This window comes from Marmota monax, unplaced genomic scaffold, assembly GCF_021218885.2.
Source record: "Marmota monax isolate L192 unplaced genomic scaffold, Marmota_monax_Labrador192_F-V1.1 WCK01_AAM20220418_F8-fsc00254, whole genome shotgun sequence".
Taxonomy (NCBI): Eukaryota; Metazoa; Chordata; class Mammalia; order Rodentia; family Sciuridae; genus Marmota; species Marmota monax.
Window position 1 is genome coordinate 973,980 of NW_026694584.1, and position 25,510 is coordinate 999,489.

General features: G+C 47.3%; 1 protein-coding gene across 6 annotated transcripts in view; it reads right to left on the reverse strand.

Annotated features, from left to right (window-relative positions):
• Piezo2 (piezo type mechanosensitive ion channel component 2) overlaps positions 1–25,510 on the reverse strand; it is a 359,603-nt gene that overhangs the window by 41,311 nt on the left and 292,782 nt on the right. For 5 of the 6 annotated variants that reach the window (XM_058571847.1, XM_046421440.1, XM_046421436.1 and 2 more), the window contains 8 exons: positions 24,719–24,962; positions 21,807–21,903; positions 20,181–20,340; positions 17,048–17,137; positions 15,281–15,402; positions 14,209–14,280; positions 10,157–10,263; positions 4,798–4,912 (listed from right to left, as the gene is read on the reverse strand). In XM_058571847.1, the coding sequence (XP_058427830.1) occupies positions 4,798–4,912; positions 10,157–10,263; positions 14,209–14,280; positions 15,281–15,402; positions 17,048–17,137; positions 20,181–20,340; positions 21,807–21,903; positions 24,719–24,962 (1,007 nt within the window). Of the gene's footprint in view, positions 1–4,797; positions 4,913–8,778; positions 8,878–10,156; positions 10,264–14,208; positions 14,281–15,280; positions 15,403–17,047; positions 17,138–20,180; positions 20,341–21,806; positions 21,904–24,718; positions 24,963–25,510 lie in introns of all 6 variants that reach the window. The other variant, XM_058571850.1, reaches the window with a different exon arrangement.

Here is a 25,510-nt window from a genome sequence, read left to right on the forward strand (position 1 = left end):
CCTGGGTTACATAAGAATTCAATGTTCAAGTTTTCTTAAAAAACATTTTCTTACGCATGGCAGTGGGTCTTGGTGTGGCACGTCCCAGCATGGACAACCTGACGGACCTCACCCAGCCCCCTTCGTTCTCCCTTGCTCCCGGCTGCCCTTCCTCTGCTCTGTTCATGGTCTCCCCTCTATTTTCAGGATACCTTCCCGCCCCCTTTTCCCTCCTTTCTCTCTGGCTTCCACAGAGAGAATCTGCATAGCTTTTGACTTTCTGAGTCTGGTTTATTTCACTCACCCTGATGCTCCAGGGTTCAGATGTTCTTCACTGCAGAGTTAGAATTACATGTACTGGTCAACTCTGGCTGGCTGATATTATTAGATGACAGCTTATGAGTTGTGCCTGGCCTTTGTATCCTTAATAGTTTGAAAGGTCTGCATAGAGTAATATTTTGTGCATGTAACAATTACGTTAAATTCAAATGTTAATGGGACAGAGCTCAGCCCCTTTGTGTACTTCCTACGGCCACTTTCACCCCACCTGGTAGAGTTGAGCAGCAGCTGAGACCACAGACTGCAAAACCTAAAACATGTACAATCTGCTCCTTCACAGAAAAAGTTTGCCAACTCCAGATGTACACTATGAAATCTTAATTTTTGATTCTTTGGAAAGATGTTAACACATTTTGGTTTGCAGTATCTGAATAAGACATCACAAGGTTTCAGTTTGTTTCTTATCCTATAATTTAAGGTTAAAATTGTCAGATCTAGCAAATAAAAATACAGGACACTCAGTTAACTTGAACATTTGACTTTCAGATGAACAAGAAAAACTTTTAATATAGACATATTTCATAAAAATTTGTGCAAATTAGACGTAAGCTAAACATCATTTATTCCTTAATTAGAAAATTCAAATTTAACTGGGTTTCTTGTGCCTTATCTGGAAGCCCTAAGACAGCAAATTTGAAAAGATGATCTGACTTCAGTTAACCTTTTCAAACTTGCTGTCTGGTCAATCTTATGATCCCACCTCATTTTCTACAGCTGCATTACTTCCTGCTTGGCCATCGAAGCCAACCTGCTCTTTAGTCTTCAGACAGGACCTTGGGCCTTTGGCCAGGGTGTCACTCTGTGCACGATGCATCTCTGACTCGCTGGAGCACAAGCAATCCTGTCTCCTCCTGCTCCCCACTGTTTCCTCTGTGCTTAGGGTTTCAGTGGAGTTTGCAGTTCCTGGGCCATCAGGATTCCTTTTCCTGCGTTTGTCTTTGGGCTGGTTAAGACAGAGGGCGCTAAAGCCCAGGGTCTGGGATGGCCTCTAGACCCACTACTTCCTGAATGGCTATGTGACCTCAGGCACATTACTTCCCTCTCTGGGACCAGTCCTGCCCATGTGCAAGACAGGCTAACTAAAAGGCCCCTGGGCTGTGGCAAGGAGTCCACAGCTACTGTGAGGAAGCACTGAATAGCACCTGCCCCTCAGGACGCACTGTGCTTCCCATGTCCACAGGGACATGGAGGAAATGTCACCTTGATCCAGAAAGTGCCCAGTAGATCTTCCTTTGGGGTGTGAGTGTCTTTAGGTCATTGCTGTCTCTGGTTTGCAGGTAAGCAGCACAGCGCCTGCACTTGAAATCATCTTTATGACATGCAGTGCTGAGCCAACGGCAAGATGACCAGGGACACATTCTTGGAACTGGCCAAAAAGTGTCAGAAGAACAAGTGTTTGGGAATAACAAGGGTAGTGAGGGCAGTTTGCCTCATTAAATAGTGAAGCTAACTGCATAGCTGCTAGCCTCAGAAGCACGTGGCTCAGTGCTTCAGCAGGAGAGTGCAGCAGAACACGGAGCCCCAGTCACACCCGAGGACAAGCAGAGCTTGGTACCCACCAGAGTGGAACTTAACTCCAATAACGAGAAGAGCCACTTCATAAGTAGGGGCAACATAATTACGCATCCATGTGAGCGCTTAAAAATCATTTCTATTTCCTGGGATAACTAAAAATTTAAGATATAAAACATGTGCTTAATTTTGAGGTGAATAGTAGGCACATCAATGTCCTTAGAATTACAATGAGAAATTGAGACACATGACATCAAAAGTTAAAACTGGTTCAGCTACAGCATACTATCACCAAGTCAGACTGTGAGTAATGAGCAAGAAGAACACGTGTGACACACGAGAGAGGACAGTGTGCCTAGCAGTGACACCAGCTGAGAGGAAGGAGCCAGCCTCCCAGCAGAGCTACGGGGAATAGCACCGTGGTCACAGCTCAGATCACCTAGAAGACAGGAGACAAGAAAGCCCAGGCCCGTCAGCCAGGAAGTCCACTAAACTCAGATGAAAACGAAAGCCATTTCCATTTCTCAGAAAGATGAAGCTGTGGCAAGAGGAAGCCCTTGCACCAGCCTTGTAGGAATCCTGGTACTGAGCCCTCCTGGAAGATGTCTGTTAACAGTGAAGAGCCACGTCCCTCAGCCCAGTGACCCCGCTTCTTAGAACTGACTCCTATGGTGTGGGAAACGCACATTCTATCTTTGCTAAACATTTAAAGACACTCACATGTGACTATAGGTCAGTTTTTTTTGCAAGGACACCTATTACAGCATTGAGCATTAAGGCAAACATCTGGATGCAACCCTACGTCCATTAAGGATGATGCAATAGAATAAATGATGCATATCTGTACTATAGAATCTCTGACAGCCATTAAGAAAAGATGATACAGGTTCATAAATACTTAATTGGAGAAAAGTTCTGGGGATGCTATTAACAACCGTACAGGAGAGACTCGTGGAGCATCAGCTCAGTTTTGAAAAGCCCATAAAGGAGACTTTTGCACATAACAAAGGGGTAGAAGCAAAGCCAGGGGGTGAGGAGTTGTCCCTTCTGTGCTAGGTCCCGAGGGTGGGGCCTGGGCCGATTGTGGCCTGCCTCCCCGCCACTGATTACTTGGACTGTGTATTGCTTCTGTCTTTTGAAACTAAGTAAAATAACATTAAAGTTGCCAGGACATATCAGGGGGAAGAAAGATCAAAAAGTAGAGAGGTTTTGCAACTAAAGTCACATTAGAAAATTATACCCCATTTGATTCAAATGTATGATATGTCAAGATCATTGTATTGTCATGAGCAACTAATAAAAAAAAGCAAAAATGCTTTCTTCTTATTTTTGACTACCTTTTTAATTTTACAAGAAATTTGTAGATACATTTTCTTTGTAAATAATCAAAACAAAACACTTAATCTTGACCATACACTGAGTCTCCACTCTCCCAGAAGTGACTACTGCCACTAGGTACTGAGTGTCCTTCCCAATCTCCCTCTTGCTTGCAGACACCAGCACATTACATGCACCCATTAAAATACCAGGGCGTTGTTTCCTTTGTTTCGTGTATGGTTTCATTACGTGCAAGTAGTTTTGCAAAAAGTCTTTTTTCACTTAATAATATGCTGGGGATTGTTCTCCATGCTGATTCAAAGCCATTTGTGTCATTTTAAAATCACTGAACAGTATGATATCGTCTATTGATAACACAAATTCATTCAATTCTTTTTTTTAATTCTTTTTTTTAGTTATACATGGACACAGTATCTTTATTTTGTTTATTTATTTTTATGTGGTGCTGAGGATGGAACCCAGGGTCTCACACGTGCGAGGCTAGTGCTCTACCGCTGAGCCACAACCCCAGCCCTCAATGCTTCTTTGTATGAACATTTAGGACGTTTCTAAATTTTTGTTATTAACCCATACGTCAGATGGATATTCTCAGATGTGAATTTGTGCACATGTACAGACATTCCTTCATCTAAGCCACACACCCACTGGTGTGACTGAGCTGTAGTATAATATGGACCTTTGAAAATAATAGATTCTGACGGGTGGCCCTTCCAGCACCACTCCAGGCTGGTGTGAGTACGTCCCTTCCCACCAACCCCAGAGCTGTGACATGTTTTGTCTCTTGCTGATCCAACAGGTAAAAATAATTTAAAAAGCCAGTATGTCTACATATTTAGTTTGTGTTTCTCATATTACTAGTGAGACTTGGCACCTGGGGGGCATTTTTGTTTTCTGGTCTGTGAATTATTTTTCATAGCATTTTGTTTATTGGGTTGAACATTTCTTTTATGCTTTTTAGGCATTCTTAATACATCCAAAATACTAGTCTTCCGTGTGATACGTGTGTGTGTGTGTGTGTGTGTGTGTGTGTGATGAAACTATGATCCTGAGCATGCAGCTTGCACTTCAACTTGGCTTTGGTGTTTCATGATGCTTTTTCTCCTTAGAAATGTGTTTAGGTCCTATGTCTTGGCATAATGTTGAACTGAATGTTGGCAATAAGTTATCTTTCTCTTTTTCCTTACTAACTATTTTTTCCATAATGTTATTTGTGTATTAGATAATGTTGTCTATTTTTTTTTATTCCTGAGTATTATTTAAATATATACCCCACACCTTTATTGTCTGAATCAAATTGCTGAAGGTTCAGTCTTTCTTATTGACTTTTTCCAAGAGCAGCTTTAACTTAACTCTCAGGCCTCCTCTTTTGTTTCTTTTTTGGTTACTTAGTATCACCTAAAATTAGTTTACTGCCTTCTGTTTTCTTGGGATTGACCTTGCTCTGTCTCCCCTCCCACATTATGGTATTCATCTTAACCTGTCACTGTACCCAGCGGTGAGTGCTAAGGGACAAATGAGAGCCTCCTGGAGCTCAGGAGTGTCCTCCCTGCCATCTGCCCCTGCAGTGCCATCTGCTTCAGGGCCAGAGGCCAGGGCGCTGGCCCCAGCTGCTGCCCCTTCCACACTCACCCTCCCCAGAGCCTTTCCGCCTTCGCTTCTGCTCTTCTCTTGCAGACTTTTTCTTCTCTTTCCGCCTCTGGCGAAGTGCTGTTTTAGGGTCAGTAATCCAGGCTTGATAGACAAACTGAAGGGAGAAAGTTCAATTATTTCCTGGCCTTTTAATAATTCGAAATGGGAAGACCAGGGACCTACATAAAGCTTCCTAACTCGGGGAGATCAGCACTATGTTCTAATAGACCTTCACCTCCTTCTAAGTTGCTTAGGGAACTTGCAATGAGTTGATTGGGGCCTTGATAAATTGCTAGAGCTGGCTTGGAACTTGCAATCCTCTTGCCTCAGCTCCCCAAGGGTCTGGGATGACAGGTGTGTGAGATCTGCATGACCTCATCCCTCAGCAGATGACTTTTTAAAAGTAAGACCACCAGACAACCAGACTCCTCTGCCTATGCTGAGCTGGTGGGGGCTGTTCCCATCATCTTGAGATGTAACAGGAAAGCAGATGTTATGGGCACATATTTCATTTGGTGTCACAGAGAATCATGAGATAGACTTTGGGTATGTACAAGCAATCATTTCTCCAAGTCCCAATTACCACAGCCATTTGTGACCCTAAATTTCTGAGTCTTCACTACACATAGTAGGAGCAACTGGAAGCCTCACTAAGTGATTCTCCCATCACTCGGAAACTTCTGAGTCGAAAACCAGTGCTTCTCTGTGATCTTACATTGGAGAAATCTTACATTGTCCATTCCAGGCTCCCCCTGGGCATGACAGCTCTTTCCAGCAACTTGAGAAAGGGCCTTGCAAATTGATTAGTATTTTTAGAGGAAAATAAATGATAGCAAGGTCAAACAGTTATTTCAGAATAGCATGGAAGAAAACCTGTGGTACTTTTGGTTGTCTTTTGTCATTTGCATTCAAGAGCTGAAAAAAGTGGCATTAACATATTATGTCCGATAATCAGGAAAGAGCAATTTTGAACAGCCTCCCACTAAGTCCCCAGAGTCATGCAGAAGAAATGAAAAGAACAACCTGACACACCAAGTCAGCCATCTAGAAACCAGGAAGCCAGGCAGGCATGCTCGTCATGCAGCACAAACACGGGTCTCAGGGAAGCTGGGTTTTCCATGGTGATGATTAAGTCAAACAGTTTTGTGGGAGCTCTTATAAACCCAGATAGTTTCATTTCATTCTAGATTATTTTCAGGTTTCTGGAGTCTTTGAAAAACATAGCATAAATAAATCACTGGTATTGTGTTGTCAGGAGAAAAGAAAGAGGGACTCAACTTTTCCATATGAGAAGGAAAGGGCCACAGGCTGAGGAAGAACACTTCCTGTTTTCTCAGAGAGAGAAATCTAAGTTGGGCAATTAACATAGATGCAAAATACGTATCATTTCTGGGTGAGAAACCCAGGAGGTAGAAAATATTTCCTATTTTTTTTGGTCAAAAACATATTTAATAAGATGAGAAGATGAAATGGAATTTGAAGAAGGACAAGGTAAAGGGATTTGCAGTCGGATGTTCATGGGGTGTGTTGACTGAGAATTCTGTCAAGGCTGGCTTTCAGGTTTAGTACCGAAAGAAGCAAACTTGCCTCAGCGCAACACGGGATGTTTTTAAAAGAATCTGATCTACTAAACATTAAGAAATTTTCAGGTATAAGAGCAACATATAGTGACATTTCCTTTAAAGAAAAAATTGTTATGACAATATTGTTTTAGATAATGAAAAAATCCCCCAAAGAGAAAATAAATAGGTAACTAGGATTTGTGAATGTGGCAGGGCCACCAGTTGGAGGAACTCTTTACTCTGTAGAAAAATAAAGAGTTGGGAGGGGAAGGTAGGATGAGGGAGCCAAGGACAGCGCTGGGCCTCACCCCGTCCCTGCAGCAGGGGCTCTGGCGGGGCTCCGCTGGGGTCCTGTAGTCATGGAAGACATGCCCTGGGTGAGAAGTCAGATTTTGCTAACTCTGTGTGTGTGTGTGTGTGTGTGTGTGTATTTATTTTTTATTTTTTTGTACTGGGGATTGAGCCCAGGGGCACTCTACCACTGAGCTACACACCTGTATCCCTAGCCCTTTTTTCTTTTTTCTTTTGAGACCAAGTCTTGCTAAGTTGCTGAACTTGCAATCCTCTTGCCTCAGCCTCCTGAGTCACTGGGACCACAGGCCTGCACCACAGTGCCTGGCCCAGGTAAGTCATCTTAATGTGGATGTTGTGACAGTTCCAGAAAGGTCTTGTCAGTTTTGCCTTGGTCTGACTGTTCACACAAATGTTGCCAAGAGAGGAAACATTCCAACCCTCAGGGTGAAGAGATAGAAAGTCTTCCTGGACTTCCTGATTGTTACTTTGTAGCTGTAAGTGTCTGTCATCAACTGGGCTGGTCTGTCTGGGACTCAGGCACTAACCACACCAACCATCTATAGAAAACTCCACGGAAATACGCATAAAAGACCTTCAGGCTCAGTGAAAGGCCACCACTGCTGTACGTCCCTGACATTGGCATAAATTTTATCTCATGTGACTTTATCTTATATTTATCATCTATATTGGGGGTAATGGGATTCTTTCTACTGAACATTTATTATGCAAAAATGTCTGTGTTCTTTAAAACAGGGAGAGCCTGGTTGCAGTGGATTCCCTTCCCCAAGACAGATCACGTCTCATGTCTGTGCTTTAATTCAGGTTTATCCAGTACCTTTTTCATTCTGTCTGTAAGAAGATGATTATTTATTTCTGATACCAGATTTAATTCAGGAGTGCTCTACCACTGAGGCACATCCCCAACCCTTTTTGTTTTTTACTTTGATACAGTGCCTCACTAAGTTGCTTAGGGCCTTGGTAAGTTGCTGAGACTGGCTTGGAACTTGCAATCCTCTTGCCTCAGCCTCCAGAGCCTCTGGGATGACAGGTGTGCATGACCTCACCCCTCAGAAGATGACTTTTTAAAAGTAAGACAGGGGATGTCACACTATAATCTTTCATCTAAGTAAATTTTAAATGTGAATCGTGAGACTCAGGATTGCCCTACCTCGGGGAAGTCCTAGGGAAGCAGAGCAGGGGCTGCTGGTGGCCAACTCTGCCTGCTGCACATGCAGAGTGGGAGGGGCTTGCAGGGCTGGACTCCGCTGCTCAGGGGCAGCTGAGTGAATGTGGGCTTCAGGTCCCACAGGACCTGTTGAGCCAGGAGATGCATGTAAGCAAGATCCCAGGTAAAATGCAAGATGCACGGTCATGGTCACTATTCCAACCATGTGCTTCACACCCTAGGGGCATTTAGACCTAAGAGGTTTAGGTCCTGTCCTTGATTGAGTTTGAGAGAAAGAATGTTCTAGAAAATACCTGCCTTGTCATTTGCTAGTTGTGGTTTCCAACAGTGCAGGGACTGCAGCACAGGCAGCTGAGTCACTCTGTGGTGTGTCAGAACTTTAAACAGTGTACCTAAAGCACTGCCACAGATCCCACAAGGGCGAGAAGCTACCGGGCCATGTGGGGCTGAGCAGCTAGGGCAGGTGCACCGAGAGCAGAAACCAGACCACAGACTCCATCTAAGAAGACGGAGACGAAAAGGAGGCAGAAAAGGCGATGGAGGCGGGTAAGTCTTTTATCAGCTTGTGCAGAATTTTACCAGCTTTCTGAGAAACATCATCACAGGTTTGACTCATTGTAACAGATGCATGCAACCAGATGTGACCCTTATAAAAACCAGACGTGACTTACGCAGAACCATGAAGAGGACAGAACGTACATGTATCTGCATTTTCCCTTTCTATTTTTCAATAGTCTCAGCTTAAAAATAAGAAATCAAACAACACGAAATCTGGCTTCTAAGCACTCTTTTTGGAAAAGTTGTCCCAGTGTTTTACATCTGTACAATTTCTTCCTTGTACGATGTATAGAAAAGAGAGAATGCAGACAGGGGGTGTGTTTGACTAAAGTTCTACTGAGCAGAGAGTCACACACTACATGTCAGTAAAACATGAAATACCTTTGCAGCTCTGATTAAATACTGAAGAATAGTTTTGGGAAGTTTAATGACAGACTTGGGCAAGGCTAAAATGGCTGACGCAAACTTCCCAATAGCTCTCTACAAAGAAGGACAAAGTAAGAGTCGTTAGTAGGGAAAACAAAACTAGTGGTTAATATATGAAGGCGAGAAGAACTAGTAGTTAAAATACGAAGGTGAAAAAAACTGGTAGTTAATATATGAAGGCGAACAAGTTTGTCTCTACCATTAAGATCATGGAGGTTATAATGTGCCAACCATGGGAACTAGAATAAAACGCGCTCTGCTGGTAAGTGAGGAATAAAGAAAACCATCCATCATTGCACATAATTCATCAGACAAGGTGAAGATGTCCCATGTCCCCTCCTGCACTGCTTGATGGGTGACAGCTAGAATGCAAGTCATTAGAAGGAAATAAGCAGTTAAGTCATTAGTACTTGGTGAGCCAGCTGCACACACACACACACACAAACTCAGTCACCAAAAAGCCCACATGGGGCAACAGAGCCAGAGAGACAGCATCCGACTAGGGTGTCTCCATGAATAACTTAGTTCCACAGTGTCATCAGGAAGACAGGGTGGATTGTGCCTGTCAGCTAGAGGAGGCCTGGCCAGTCAGCTGACAATGACCTCATCATAGGGCCCTCATGCATGCAGCATGGAGACGGATCTGTGTGCCTTGCACTGTCAGAAACGGGAAATGATTGTGTGGTTCACTGGTACAAGAGACGCACACCGGATTTCATCCTCAGTGGACCGTAGGGACACAGCCTCATCTTTAACAAGACTGGATGACACATTCACCCCTAGCTTTCGGGCTGCTGAGTGCCTGCTGGGAACCAGGGAGTGGGTCTGAACCAGAAGAGACGGTTAAGCTGAAGACGGGACTGTGCCAGAGGTTGTGGCTGTCCTTACAGGGCACCCTCCAATCTTGAGCAGTACAGACAAAACAGATCTGAAATCTGAAGCAGCATTTACATGATCCTTTGATTCAAAACAGAGCCAGCACTCTACTTTCATAATCAACTATTTCATACTTTGAAATATAACTCCATTCAAGCAATCCAAAGCAAAGCCAAAGAAATCTTCATCTCTTGCAACAACCACAAAAATAAAGTTCACCCAGTGAAGCTTTATTTTTGTGTAAAGCATGAGGGGATGCATTGACGGAGGGGCTGACGGCCTGACAGAACCTGCTCTCCTCGGGCAGCCGCTGTGGCTTTGCCGGGAGGCAGCGTACAGCAGCATGAAGAGGAGTGGCTCAGAGCTCCGGCAGGAGCTCATCAGAAGTTCAGGCCTGCGATGGAGCCTGTTAATCGGAAAATGACAGGGGACACGACCCCTCCCAGCCCAGACTTACCTGGAATGCTGACTTGCGGGGTGGCCCCTCATCTTCCTTCTTCAACTCCTCCTCTTCCTCCTCTTCACTATCCGTTTCAAACAAGTAATAATCTCCACTCCTGACCACTAAGCAAAATAAAATAGTCACTTATTTTCCTGAAAGAAACACGAGACCGCTGGGGGCTTACTAATAAAATGCCCCTAAAAATATACAGATGGCCCATAGAAGGACTGCAGCAAGAGACGCTGGCAGAGGAGAAACTGAGATGAAGAGAACCAACTTCAGGCTAACGCTACATGATGTTGGCAGGGTGGGGTCCACGGAGCCTGAGGCCTTGTCTACACCACCCAGAGACCCGGCCTCTACAGGGCTGATCCGGTGTTTTCTCCCCTCTTGATTATAAAATTTATACCGTTAACTCAGATCAACTCTGCAGCAACCGATTCTATTACTGAAATAACTGAGAATACTGTTTTGCAATTCAGCAATATCGGTGGTTCAGACAAGGCCAGAGGGAAGCGGAGGGTCTGGCCCGGGCTGTTCCAGGGAGGCCAGAGGGGACGGCTAAGCACCCAGACCAGCACAGCCAGCCTTCCACTTCACTTCACTCTGTGCAGACCTGGCTTCTCCACATGGACACACGAGACACAACATACATGACGAGACATTTCAAACAGTTAAACAACACACATGGCCAGGGGGTGATGGGGGGGCAACACCGAGAACAGAAGGAAACACGAGGACAATGACAGTGATAGCGGTGGCACTGCTTGGGCTGCTTCTAACATAGCCGCTGGACAGATAGGGCCGCAGCCCAGTCCACACGGGTCATGCCGCCAGCCTCTGGTCCACAGGCAGCTCCCGGGACGTAATGAGGCTCAGGGGAGTGCTAGGGACCAGGAGGCACAGGCACAGATAGTAACGGAGCGCCTCTGCCTTGTCTTTTACTTTCCCTGCAAAATCACAACACCTGGATTAAGAGTTGGGAGCAGAGAAAATGTCCAGAGATTTTAAGAAATTCAATTCTTCTATCATTTTGATAAGTTTTGAGTTTATCAGAGAAAAGAGACCCAGCATATACATTTTGGATGCTACAAGAACTGTACCATCCTTGCAGGGAAACATATCTGCTGGGGTTTGCAGATGCAGGGTCTCTTTTCCGTAACATCTTGATGTCTGAGTTGACTTTTGGACTTAGGCATTGTAGTAATGGAAAACCTTGGCTTGTTTTCAAATCAGTTGCTTGGATATCACTCAACATGGTCAAAACTCAAGTAATTTTGCCCATGATTTCAGACGAATCTGAAGCCTCCATTCATGAAGACGTAGAATGAACAAATTGGGCCTTATATCCTTGAACAGAAGCACTGATTTGTTGATTTTATTTTGAAGAAAAAAACCAGGCCCAGAGTACTAGGTCCAGGCCTGAGGGAATAAATGCAATACAACATAAGGTAAGAAAAAGCAAGAACAAACCAAAGTTACAGCATTACGTTGGACAGTGAGGAGGACCGTGAAGAAATGCATCTACAGAAGCCCAGAGTCTCTGGAAAGTCACAGGGACTCTGCATCGCACGGTCACGTGGGAAAACACAGTCTCAAAAGAAGGAGCATTTCACCCTCATTACAAGTTCCGAAATCAACAGTGTTCAATCATACCTTCTGCAACTGTCATGCACACTGGTGAGCCCAACGGTTATTATCTCAAGCACTGTATTTTAATTTTATAATTGGAAACTAATTTGTTATGTGAGTGAGTAGAACTAGCACATTAAAAACAAAGAAATGCTTTTGAGGACTTTTAAAACTGTAATTAAATGGAAGTTAGGAAAATAACAAGAGGAGTCTTTCTCCAGTGCTGCCTCCTAGTAATGGAAGGAAAGCTCTCAGGTGGACCAGAGTTTAGATGCAGATACAGCTCCACACTGTCCCCACAGGCTCTGTGGGTGTTGATGATATTGCTGAGCGAGTGTGAAACCAGCTTTTTAAATCCTGCCATTTGTATCCTCAGACACTCGGCCCTCATGGTGAGGTGTTCATCAATGAAGCGAGGCTCGGCATTCACTCAGGCAGTGCTGAGATGGGGTGCACACGCAGCACCCACGGGAAGGTATCATTGAACAGCAATAATGCAGCCCATGTGTGCACATGGTATGGACATGGGAGAAGTGGCACCTTCGACCACACCAAGGCCTGCTGCCAATGTCACACAAACAGCAAAGCCATATTACATGTCACGGATTCACATGTGGCATTCTACTGCACACATTCTTATCCTTGGCATTGCTAAGACAGGTCTCTTGGAAAGCCCAATCTACTTGACAGATCAAAATAAGGCCTTCTAATAAAGTTCTTCCAGATTTAACAATAAGTCTGAAACGTATCCAAGACTACAAAATAAACTACCCATGCTCTCAGGCTTGGAAAGAAAAATAGATCTCATAGAAAAAATTTAACACCGCTGTTGGAATGTGATTCCAAACCATGAGCGACTCACGGTCCTGCGTTATTGCACCATCAGGTAGTGTAACCAGGCACACTTAGTGAATACCAGTGTTCAGGAACGTGGCATAATGAGGGTGAAATGGGTCAGAAAAGCCTAACTTCAGTAACCTTCACAGGAAGCTCTTCATATCATTCACAACTGGTAAGATGATCATCAAAGACCACATCCAGTTCCTCTGGAAGGGCGACACTGAGGTGGGAAAAGGAAAGACACCCACAGTGACTGCAGTGGGGTCTGACATTCACGTGACACGATATGACACGGACAGGTCTCTGCACTGGCAAAGACCCTTTGAGGACAGAGAGGTCGCACGGTTTACTTGTGACTTGACAGGAGTAGGCAACTGCACACAGCATCGCTTGGTCCTCAGCAGGGCTCACGTGCCAAAGGACAGTCCACCGAGAGTCACACTGGACTTTTGCTTGAACATTTCTCTTTGGATTTGAGCAAATTGAATAGAACTCTTTATAAATCATTTTTTTTTTGTCCAAAATGCTGAATTCAATATTCGGGATAAAATTCAATTGCATCCAGAAATACTGAGCCAAATTCACGAAGCTAGTTTTCCGAGTTTTGGAGAATTTCCTCTGGAGTGAGAGAGGCCAACATCAGATCATCATGATGCTAAGCAATAGGTCGGGGAAGGTTCTGGTTTAGTTAGTTTTTTAATGATTCTGAAGATGCCCCTCATGGGTCCCACCCTGCTCTAGGAAGCATTTTGAGCTCGGTGATATTCCTTGTCTGACAGTTTTGGAGATGTGTCTCCGTAAGCTATAACCAGGGAAGGCATCCCAATTAATTTTCAGAATACTAATCATTCAGTATTCTAACATATCAAAGGAGGGCCAGACGCATGACAATGACATTGGCCAATGGTGACAGTTTCCTTGATAAGCAGAACAAAGACAACCCATAGGTCTCATAGCTGCTTCTTCACTGTCATGGCCAACAGGGAGGTGCAGCATGCTCTGCCTGGCCACCAAGCTCTGATTTTCTGATGTCTGCTGTCAGCTGGTCACTGTGGGCCAGCTGGCTGTCCACTGGGCCACACGTTGGGCATGGGAGACCACAGAGCAGTTTCAGAGCCATTTTGAGATGGAGGAGGAGGCAGAGTGAGAAAGTCCTGCCTCAGCTTCGTGTTTAACGTGTTGCCACAGCCTTACTGCAGAGGAAATCAAAGCTTGGGAGAAGGGAGGGGAGAGCCCTGGCATCCATGCTGAGCACCTTACAAAGAGGGTCCCAGAGCCTTGGGGCCCAAGGAGGAGCCTAAACTCACTTTAACCAGGGATTTTAGCCAGAAAGCAAATATTGGCAGAGCTGCAGCCCCAGAACTGGCCTGTTGGCCACCCGCTCAGCTTTCTGCAGAGACGCGGACACTGAGCTGGTTCCAGAGGAGCTCTCGCAGGGCCCCAGGCCCATGGACATGGCAGCTTTTCTGCCCGACCCCCTATGAAGTCACAAGGGCAAACCGTGCAAGGGACACACAGGTCATGGGGAGCCTGAATTCTGGTCAAGGATATAAGGGTGAGACTTGGTGAGACTGAAAGAGGATCGAGAAACCTACTGGAAGCATGATCGACCCAAGGCCGCCACCACTGCTTTTTTTTGCCCTTGGCTTTCTGTTTGTCTGCTTCTCCTAAAATGAAATATGTCCAGATATTAATTCTTAGAAAGTGAGCAAGCACATTTGAAAACCACGCTTTAACAACGCAATGTCAAACCTAGACAGACTGCCCAAGCCCATCAGAGTCAGGAAAAGGAACCACACTGAACCCGACAAGGAAACGTGCTAACAGGCCCCTCTGCACTGGCTTCTTCTAACCCCATGCTACGTTTCCATATCTCCCTAGTAACTGAGTGCCTAGGAAGAAATTTTAAAGGGAGAAGGGATTATCTGTCAAAATGCACTGAGTTTTTCATTAAATCAACAGAAAAGAAGCCTCACTGAACTTTTACAGAAACATTTAGAGGCAAATAGTTTCTAAAAACAGATAAATTACAATAACCAAAAACTTTTCTTGTGATTAATTTAATGTCATGATCAGAAAATATAAATTTACTGGTGATGAATAGACACTAGGTACTGGAAAGATTTCAATATGTGTTATTTCTCTATTCCTTTCAAATAGCAAAGCATGCAAGCCCTCTAAGCAGACCTTTAAAACTTTAACTGGCTACAATAAGTCTGTGATTAGATATAACAAATATATATTTCACACTGTTTTAACTGAAATATATAATAACTGATATTTTAACTACCAATATTCAGATGCCAAATAAAATCATAGGCAGGCATGTTTAATACTCATATAAAACTTGTAGAAATGAAAGTTAGCATATTCAAACTACCTTCCCTACAGGCACAAATTAAGCAAAATCACACCAATTTCCTTCATGGGCAGATGTCTGTGAGACAGCGTTAGGCTAAGTGTTCATCTGAGACATCTTGCCCAAGAGTGAAGTCATTCATTCATTAAATGAGTGTTTTAGGAAATAAATAAATGTACCCACTCACAGAGGGAGGGTAAAACTTGCTGATGCAGGTAGAGCAAGCAGCAGAGCCAGCGTACAGCCCCACCCGAACCAAGCTACTGCCCAGCATCTCAGACGGGAGAGGGAGGACCCCACGAACGTACTTTCATCGTCCTCTTCCGGGGGGTTCTGGATGTCCTGGCCTTCCCCAGCCTCCTGCGTCAAGCTCAGCATCCTCTCCTTACCCTTTTTGTACTTCTGCTGTCTGGCCTTGATGCGGTCCATCCTAGGAAATAAACCAGTGTTGGCGATGCCAGGGCCACCTTTGCAGGACTGTGGACTCCACTGCCAGGCGTATTTCTAAAATCGTGGACGGCATGGCCAATTCACTTTGAAATCCTCAATGGTGAAACAATTGCTTCTCAGATGAAGCATCTCCCTGCTCTCTATATAATCTCCATGATACTCTGTCCTCCACAGTGGCTCGACTTGAGAACGGGACCAGTGATTGCTGTGCTGGGTTTGGCCTGCAGGCCACAGTGTGCACTCACACCTGGTGTCACAGCCAGTCTGAACAAAACGCATTCTAAGGTGTAAGTCCTTTATACTCCTAAATTTGGCATTCTTCTTCTTCTACATTTTTTTTGTACCAGGGACTGAACCCAGGAGTGCTTAACCAGTGAGCCACATCCCTGTCCCCCCTTTTTCTTTTATGTTATATTTAGAGACAGGGTTTTGCTGAGTTGCTTAGGGCCTTGCAGAGGCTGGCCTTGGATTTGTGATCCTCCTCTCATAGACTCCTGAGTCACTGGGATGACAGGTACGCACCACTGCGCCAGGCCAACTTTTGTATTCTTAGACAGAAAAATTCAGCAGTAATCACAACTCAGGCCTCCTGGGAAATGAGAAGCACTTCTTAATGTGGGTCCAAATTGTCATTCCTCTGGATCCGTGTTGGTGGGCCAGAAACAATGCTAACACAACTGTGACACGGTGCACTGGTATTAGGTGTTTACGTATAACTTACATCTTTGTGAAAATGTCCAGGGCATGGACCAAATTAATACCAGGAAGCACTTCTGCTGAGGGCAGAGAAAGCTGGGAAATGAGGTCAGAAGGGAATGAAGCTGCTCCTGAAAATTTGGGAAACTTTCCTGGGGGACTGAGAGAGATCTCCATTTTCTTGGCAAAGTGTCAGCCCTTGGGGACCTCAGGCTCTTGAAAAGTCTACTCATGCCATCTTTAACTCCACTGCCATCAGCTTTCACACCTTATCCCTAAAGCTATAAGGTCCATTCCCGGCTAAGAATTACGCTCAGAAGATTCTTTTCAATAATTCCCAAATCTCCCGAGAGGAGCCAGTCCATGCCATGACCCAGCCACAGTGGCACAGTGGGAAAGCTCTGGACTGAACATGGGCCAGGATGAACTGCACTCCTCAGGCTGCCTGTGCCCAGTGGGGCTCTCAATCTTTCAGAACCAGAGCTTCTTTCTGGATTACATGATTTCAAGATGCTTCCAGAGCTGACCCCAGGTTTATCCCCTTGACCTGAGATGCAATGAGCATTTTCTGTCTCATTCATGAGCTACTTTAATCTCTACAAAAATCCAGGAAGGTGGGCCTGTGAGATGTAGTTTAGGGGCAGGAACCTGAGGCTCAGAGACCTGGAGAGCTTCTCCAGGTTCTCTGGGCAGCACCTGAGCTAGGAACTGCTCGTGTCTTTCTCAGGATGGCCCCTGCCTCCATTCTGGAACTCTCTTCTTCAGGCTAGGAGGCTCTCACGACTGCTCCGACTCAGAGTAAATACATGGGAAGTTGTGAAATGTCACACACACAGACTTTCCAAGGCTCTGCGGCCTCCAAGGACTGAGAGCTAAATATGGTCCCACAAATCAGAAGAAGGAAGAGAAGGAGAGTGAAAGCATCTTACTGTCTCTTCAGCTGATCCATGGACTTCTTCTCCTCCTCGATTCTTGCCTTTACAGCCTTGACAATTGTGGCCTGGAAAAGTTCGGCTCCCCTAAGGGAAAATCGGAAACACGGAGCCACTTAGTAGCTGGCCTTCCCTTGAGAACCACTGCGGATGGGCAGAAATCGTGGCTACCCTGTGCTGGTGACACTGAAGCTTCCTGGTGGCAGTGGGAGTCACCGACCCCTCTGGAACAGCCTCCCAGGGGAGGAAGTGGCCGCATGTTCTCACAAGGTGCCATACTCCGGTGTTTCCTACTGGGCCTTGGCAGAGTTGGCCACGAGGAAAGGGTTTGCAAAGACGGCTGGGTTTCTACTCAGCCAGTAGGAAAGCCCAGAAGTGCAGGTGGAGCAGATGTCCTCTCCACCACGGGGCCTCCAGCCTCTGGCCTCTCATCCTCTTCCTCCTCTCCTCTGCCCCTCTTCTTCCTCCCTTCTCCAACCAGCTGAAGTGTCCCTATAAATCTGGGCCTCTCAATATCCTCAACTCTATTGTCACCTGCTTGGGAAACCCAAGTCCAGGGGACTGCGCTCGTGGGGGGGGGGGCAGCCCTCAGCTGCTGAACACAGCCCACCAGAGGGCAGACTTCTCTGGGCCCCTGCTCCCTGGAAATCCCTCCTCTTCTCTACAGCACTGTTTTTCAGCTCAAGTTCCGAATTCTGCCAAGTGGTCTTCACTGCTAGTGATGACATCGCTTCCTAGAGAGACCATCCTCAGGTGGCATTATGTAGCTCAGCTCCCTGCCACCCCTTCTTTCCCATGTGCCACCTTCCTGCCTGTGGCCTGCCCTGTGCTCTGGCTCTTCCTGCCTCTGCCTCAGTCCCCACTCCTCCCCTGCTGCACTCTGGCCTTCTCCACCACTGCTAGTCACCAGCAGGCAAGTGACGTCGAGGCTCACTAGTCCTGAAAAATGAAAAAGAATCCTATCACCCCACGCCTCGCTGTGCACACTCAGGCCGTCCCTCCCCGTGGCCGAACTTCCCTCCAGAGCCTCCTGGGGCTGCCACCTGCACTGTCCCCTCCAGCTCCTGCTCTCTCCAGGCTGCAGCATGCGGTGGGGGCCATCGTAGCAGGCCCTACATGCCACCACCCTGCCGAAGGGCTCTCCTGCTCCCCCAGCTGCCTGCCACCACATGGCTGTTGGTTCAGTGTCTGTGTCCTTCCCCATCCACACTGAAGCCCGGGTGCTAGAGGCCTTGGTGTTGGGAGTGGGGCCTTTGGGAGGGGACAGGTCGTGATCAGCATGAAAGCCCCGGTCAAGAGGCCCAGGTGGCCTCCAGCTCTTCCTTCCCCCAGGAAGGACACAGTAAGGAGGGGCTGTCCACGCAGAACAGGCCCTCCCCAGCTCCGAACCTGCTGGCACTTCCGTCCTGGACATCCCAGCCTCCGGAACTGTGAGAAACAGGCTCATGTTGTTTGTGAGCCACCTTGGTTTGGAACTTATGTTACAGTGGCCTGGGCTGCGACAAAGCCAGGCACATGTGGGTAGCGGCTGGGTCACCTGTCTTTGTCCTTTCTAGCCTGTAAGCTCTGTGAGAGTTGGGGCCCACCTCCTGTCCTCATAACAGGGCAGGCAGTGAACCAAGGAAGGCACGTGGGAGTGAATGAACATGCGTGTGTTCTCTGGAAACTGCCTTGGGAGTTCAACGTCCATCAATCAGAGCATGACTTCCTGTGTGAGCACAAGGTATGCTCTGAACAAAGCCATCACTCCTACTGTACCAAGGGGACATGCTGTCCAAATAATTGTGACAACTTTGGGAAAAAGACACTGGCTTTCTATAATGTCTGGGACTTCTAAGGACCATATATTTTGGGGAGGGTGAAAAAGAAAAAAAGTATTTGCCTGCAAAATTACCAGCTGCTCTGTACAAATAAGGTCACCTCTGAGTGAGACACTGTCCTCTGCTACAGAAATGATGTCCAGCATATTAGAAAACAATTGTGCTGGTCAATTACAGGACTGGTACTGTTCCCCTAGGGGGTGCGGGACACAGGCTGCTGGGAGAAAGTGCGGTTTCCTACATTTCTTTTCCTACAAGGCAGACAGTCAGGTGGCAAAGGCCAGGGTTGCTGCATGTGTATGGACTTTTGAAATCAATGTTTTATTTCTCCTGGAAGGGAAAGGAAACAAGGCTCCAGGGAAATGGGTGGCATAGACACAGACGCACGAGCTTAAGCCATATGCGAATGGTAAATGAGGGTGATTTCACATTCCACAGCCTGATGTCTGCTGGATGGTGAACACCAAGGATCCCGTGGGATCTGGGGAGGGTCAGCACCTCTGAGATGAGCCCAGCAGTTGGGGTCACACAGGAGCACTGACGCTCCTGCCAGGATGGCTTGCAGGCCCTTCCTAGTGCTCTGCCCAGTCTGCTTCCGGAGCCTGTAGATCAGGGGCAACACTTGCAAGAAAAGAAATGGTAGCAATGCAAATCCTGCCAGCAGCCCAGAGAAGAAAATCAGTGGGCAGGAAGAGACCAGAGGGAAGGAGGGGGCCGGAAGGACACCTCAGAGGACTCAGAACAAGCGAGGCTGCTGGGCTACAGTGTTCCCTTGCAGTTGTGGAGGGAATCCACACTCTTCTCCACGATGGCTGTTAATTTCCCTTCCCGCCAACAGGGCACCAGGTCCCTTCTCACCCACCCTCCCTGGCATTTACGTTTTGAGGAGAGCTATTCTGAGTGGCTGGGGAGACCCACAGTGGGGTTTTGATTGGCATTTCCCTGATGACACTCTTGCTGAGAGGCGCCTCATGTACTCCCTGGCCACTTGTATCTTCTTTCTTTCTTTCTTTCTTTCTTTCTTTCAACCAGCACTGGCCCTGCCCCAGGGAGGGTGTGTGGCAGGCTTCAATCAGCCCAGGCCCCTCTGAGCTTCTGCAGGGCCCAAGTCCTGGGAATGTCACTCTCATCAGACTCCGTGTTTCTACACCATGTGGGTCTTAACGGCCTGGGCTAGATTTTCCTTGCTTTCCTGGAGAGGATGTCTCAGTTTCTGTGGTTTCTCCGGGCAGGCTCAGACAGAAAGCGGGTGGGTGCTACTCAGCACACTTTCTAGGAGAGCAGCCATGTGCTTCTGTGGCTGGACCCACCTGGAAGCTAGGATCTGGGAAGCTTTGATGTCGGCCACAACGTGCAGGAAGTAGTAGCTCATGAACACGCGTCTCTGCAGCAGGAGGAAGGCAAAGCAGATGCTGTCCCAGATGATCCCGGCCTCCCCGCTGGGCAGTCTACAGGAGGCGTCATCCTCGGCTGTGTGACAAGAGGAAAACGTGCTGGAGCCGACTTCCCTCCCATAGTCACCCTGCGGGCTGCCTGAGTGCAGGGATCACAGAGGCCCAAGAGCAGCGTTCTCATGCGCTACTTACAGGGTGACCCATTACAAATGACGCACACACTTCAAATCTAGCATCAGTGTGAACTCGATGGGCTATGACACAGGGTCTCTTGACCTTCGGCAGAGAGGCCCCTGTGCCTGTCTCTCCCTTAGGGACCCCCAACGAGGGCCATGGGGAGTAATGTGCAGTGACAGAGGAAAAACTCTGTTCAACAACACAGCTGTCCTACCACAGGCTCTGTGGGGTGAAGCCATGCCAAGGGACACGGTTGGTCTTTAGAGGAGTTGGAGTGAGCAGCACCCTGGATCCTCAGTCGAAGACCATCCCTTGTGGTACTCAACTGCAAAGTGCAGCCTGACCCACCAGCCACGGTGCGGGAGGCTTGGATACAAGCGGCCCCCATCCTGGCCCACAGAAGACCCCCATGTTGTCATGGTCTGAGCTTAATCAATATAGATTATAAATTATAGAGTATAGGTTATGGAATATTAATAAGTAGGATAATAGGATCATGTGACAAGTGTTATAGAATAAATAATGTTAAGCCGTTTCTAAGATGTTACAGATTATTTTTCTGTACTTCAGATGCCCACAAATGTGCTTGAATCCAGGATGCTGTCTGCTTTGCTCTGCTGACTGCTTTCTTAGCCCTGGCATCGTACTTGCTTGCCTGCACCTATGTTTTTGAGGATGTGGTTTTTCCCCTTATAAACCCCACAGAACTCAGAACCGATACTGGTCCTAGCAAAGACAATTCGGGTCCTGCAGGGAGCAGTCCCAGCTGACTAAATAGAAGACCTTCTAATTTGGACAAAATTCAGACTGAGAGTGTTTCCTGAGTGATCAGCCCACAACCATGTGACACAGCCCTGGGCTCTGTTGCAAGGGGCAGGGTGGTGGGGACAGCATGTCCCTTAGTCTGTGTGCAGGTCTAGTTCCAGAAATCCCAGGGCCCTCCCAATGGTTTGCATTTACAGATCCCTGAACTTCTTGAGGAGAGAAAGTTCTGGAAGTCTCATCACGTTGAGACCCCTGAGTCTAACCAGAGCAACTCCAGTTTTGGGTGGGCCCTGGAGTCCTTCCCTATCTTAGGTAGCTCAGAGGAGTCCAGGGAGTCACAACAGCACTGCACCCAATCTCCAGACCTGCTGGGTGGGCAGTGTCTAGGAAGTGACCCTAGGTGCCTGAAGCGAAGGCACCTCATGCCATGGCCCGCAGGTCCACAGCACGCTCCCTTTCCATTGCCTCCACACAGGGCACCATCGACCTCCACTTTGGACTCTTCTCTTTGTGTGCCTGGGCCCAGTTTCTAAGTCAGAGCAGTCCTGCTCCACGTCCCTCCTTTCTGACGTCCACTACACATACGCCTCTTGTACTTACGCATGGTGTAGCCCTTGACGGTGCAGGCCAGGCTGAAGGCCTGGATCAACCAGCAACTCTTCTTAACCAACGTTCCAATGTATCCACACGCGCCTATCTGAAAAAGAGACAGAGGCAGAGTCTGAAATTGCACCCTGAAAACAAGCTGGGGTCTCGTGATCCCAACAGGTGCAAGAACTCACAAGGGCCTGGTGCCAGAGATCAAGATGGCGCACGTGGGACCCAAACTCAGACACCACGTGGCCTGCACTGGCAGCTCCTGGAACACTGGAAGTCCCCAGGCAAATCAGACCCACGTACACAGCCAGGGTCTTCGGAGCAGCGCTGCTGCACGTGGAAGCACCTCTTGTTGAGAGGAAACCTGGGCTGTAGTGGGAATAAGCCCCAGCTCTGTGAATGGGTGCACACTGGGCCCCGGTTTTGATTCTGTGTTCCCAGGAACCATCCCAGACACAGCTGCAGGAACAGGCCATCCGCCCTCACCCACGGGAGCCTCAGCCAAGGACCCTGATAGTGTGGACAGAAATCATCGCAATGACAGAAATGCTCCTTACTGAACTCGAGCTGACCTCCTCCTTGACACCACCTCCTAGGCAGTATAGCACCACAACTGTGCACACAGTGTCACACATGTTAGGTGTCCTAAGTGATCCTGGGAGGACTTAGCTTCGGGAAGACAAGCAGGGGTGTGTGGACACACTGCACCATTGTATAGACGGGACCTGAACAGCTGAGGACTTCCATACCCACTGGTGGCTCTGACCGAATCCCGAGGGGTACCAAGGAATGAGAGTATGTGATCTGAGACGTTGGGCGGTTCTCTGGGTGAAGAAATCTTTTTTGTTGATTGTTGGGACATGGTTGTCTCGTAATAATGGATTTCTTGTTACAGGTGTGCTGTGCTCAATCCTGAGGATGGTGGGGAGGTTCAGCCAACACCCCAGGTGTGGCTGAGCTGTGTGTCCTGGGGATATGGGAGTGGGAGAATACTGGGGTTTCCATGGGATCCTCAGCCCTGAGAACGACTTCCCACCATCTTCCAAACTACGCTGCCCACTCCAGGCAGGGGATGCCCTTCCCCTTTGTAACTCCACCCCAATCCGTTGTCTGAGTCTCAGAGGTTGAAACGGCATTGCCTCCACGAAGCCTCTCCCTGACTCCCAAGCAAGATATTAGGCTTCCTTTAGTTTTTGCCTTATTTTCCTGCAAGGTTATAACCACATCGTTAACAATTGTATTATTATTATTTGTAGATCCATATTTCTTTCCAGAATGTGAGCTTCTTGAGAGTCAAATAAGAGCACTATTTATCTCCAATTCTTTAAGATATAACATAGTGCTCTGTAAAGAATAGGTCTGCAACACAGGTTTACAGAATGAAGAAGAATGAACAAATGGATAGATAGAGGACAGATGGGTGGACGGAAGGACTGATGCCGTATCCACACATTTTCCAGGCATAGCTATGAGATCATACTCCAGAGGTGGATCCCTCTCCATGGAGTGGCTTCAGGATGGGACAGCCTTGTCTAGTCTGGTCTATGCTCCGCAGTGACTCCCTGTGCTACTCCAAGCATGAGTCCATGCTAGTGGGCAAAGGCATTGATTTAAAGGCACTTTCACCCTCAACTAGAGAATTCATCTTTCAACGAATGGTAGGCAAAATAAGTTACTCAAATACTCATCACCCACAGACTAGGCTTTCTCAGCTCTGAAACACAGCGATACACACATAAAAAAAAATAATCCAACAGCCTTCACAGATCAGTGCTGTGGTGAACTGAGCCCTAAGCAGCTAGCAGAGAAGAAGAGCGGAGTCCCTCCACCAGTGCCCTTCGCCTGCTCCACCAGGCACAGCCGAGAGGAGCAGGCACGGCCTGACGTGGAGGCTGGCGGGAGAGGCAGAAACTGCTTCAGCCCGTGAAGGTTTGCTGGTTAACTTCCTACAGCACTGAGTAACTTAAATGGCATCCTCGTGGCCTAAAAGATGGATTTCTGGAATCCCTAGCAGGAAGTGTGAGGTATCTGTCACGTTAGGAGAACAGTTAGGCCCAAAGGACCTCAGCTATGTAACAGCAGAGCGAGCGGGTGCTGTTCCTCGGTCCGCATGGTTCAGCCAAGCCGTAATCAGATGTTGACAGTCAGAGGCTGCCACAGGCTGCACACTCTCTCCTGGGTCTCTCCATCTCTGGCACGCAAGGATTTCTTGCATCCTGTCTCCATTCCACCAAGAACACACAGTGTTCTCGAGAATTATGCTCATTTCATTTCACTTTACACCTCTACAGTTCTTTGCGAGTAAGAGAGTTGTATTTTTGTGAATATGATATGACTGAAAATCTTCAACAAACTGGGCATGGTGGTGAACTCCTGTAATTGCAGGGACTCAGGAGGCTGAGGCAGGAGGATTGCAAGTTTGAGGTCAGCCTCTGCAACTTAATGGGACCCTAACTTAGTGAGAACCTGTCTCAAAATAAAAGAAAAGAAGAAGAGAAAGAGCGGGGAATGGGACTCAGTGGTAGAGCAGCCCTAGGTTTAATCCCTAGTACCGCAAACACCAAAACCAATTCACGGCTTCCCGTGGAGCCACCAAAGGCCCCTTCAAGCACATACTTGAGTGATAAGATGGTTCCTCAGAAGGGGTGGGACTTAAGTTAATAAAACACATTCTAGAATTTTTCCGGTGAATACAACCCTTTCACCACGTGACCTTGAAACCGTGGAAAAGAGCAAAATGTGTTCTGCTGAATTTGGCAAAGCACAGTCATAATGGTCCTTGGGATCCTGAATGGGCAGCGTCTTGTTTGGGGCTTTTGAGAGCCGTATGAGAGGCTCGGGGCTCCTGATAACCACTGAGTGCTGATCCGCTCTCACGTGGAAGCCGCATCTGTGCTGTGTTGGGAGGTACTTACCGACAGTATATTCTTCATGGTGATCACAAAAACGTTGTAGGCGATCAGCCAGTCCCAGTAGCGCAGGATGCTCTTGATGGGCTTCAGTAGCAAATCGCCCCCGAAGAGCAGGAAGTAGAAACAGGCCACCAGGTAACCCATACAAAATATGCTGATCCTGGTTGTCCCAGTAATGAAGATGATCGTCAGCACGAACCAGAAGAGGTAGCTGAAGATGATGACCTTGGACATGTCCAAGTAGGATCTGGAAAGAACCAAAGGACACGGGGCAACAGGAGAGCAGACGGGCACAGAGCGGGGAGTTTCTGTTTGAAGAAGGGAAAGAACTCAGCTCCATGGGTTGCCCACGAGAGCCGTTTCAGAGCACGCCAGCGGCTCTGGCTCCACCTTTCCTTCTCGCAGCCTACGTGGGGCCACTCTCCTGCAATCAGCGCCACCATAACTGCACCTGCTACCACCATCGTCGTGTGGGTCACGTTTCTCCCACACAGCCACATTCTCGGCCTACCACTTGGTGTTCAAAATGCCTCTGTTTTTCCATGGAAGGGATGGATCATGGTATGGCAACAGAAATTGTAATGCAGATACCAAATCAATTCTAAAACTTAGCATTTCTTGCTAGAATATCCTGGCTGGCAAGAAATAAATGAACATGCATTCCTTTTTCTAAGCTAGAAATTAACAGAAGAAACAAACCCATAAACATATGAAGATTTACTAGAAATGAAAAGGTCTCCATAGAGATGGGGACTAGTTCTGACAACACAGACACTGCCAGATGGGACCCTGGGC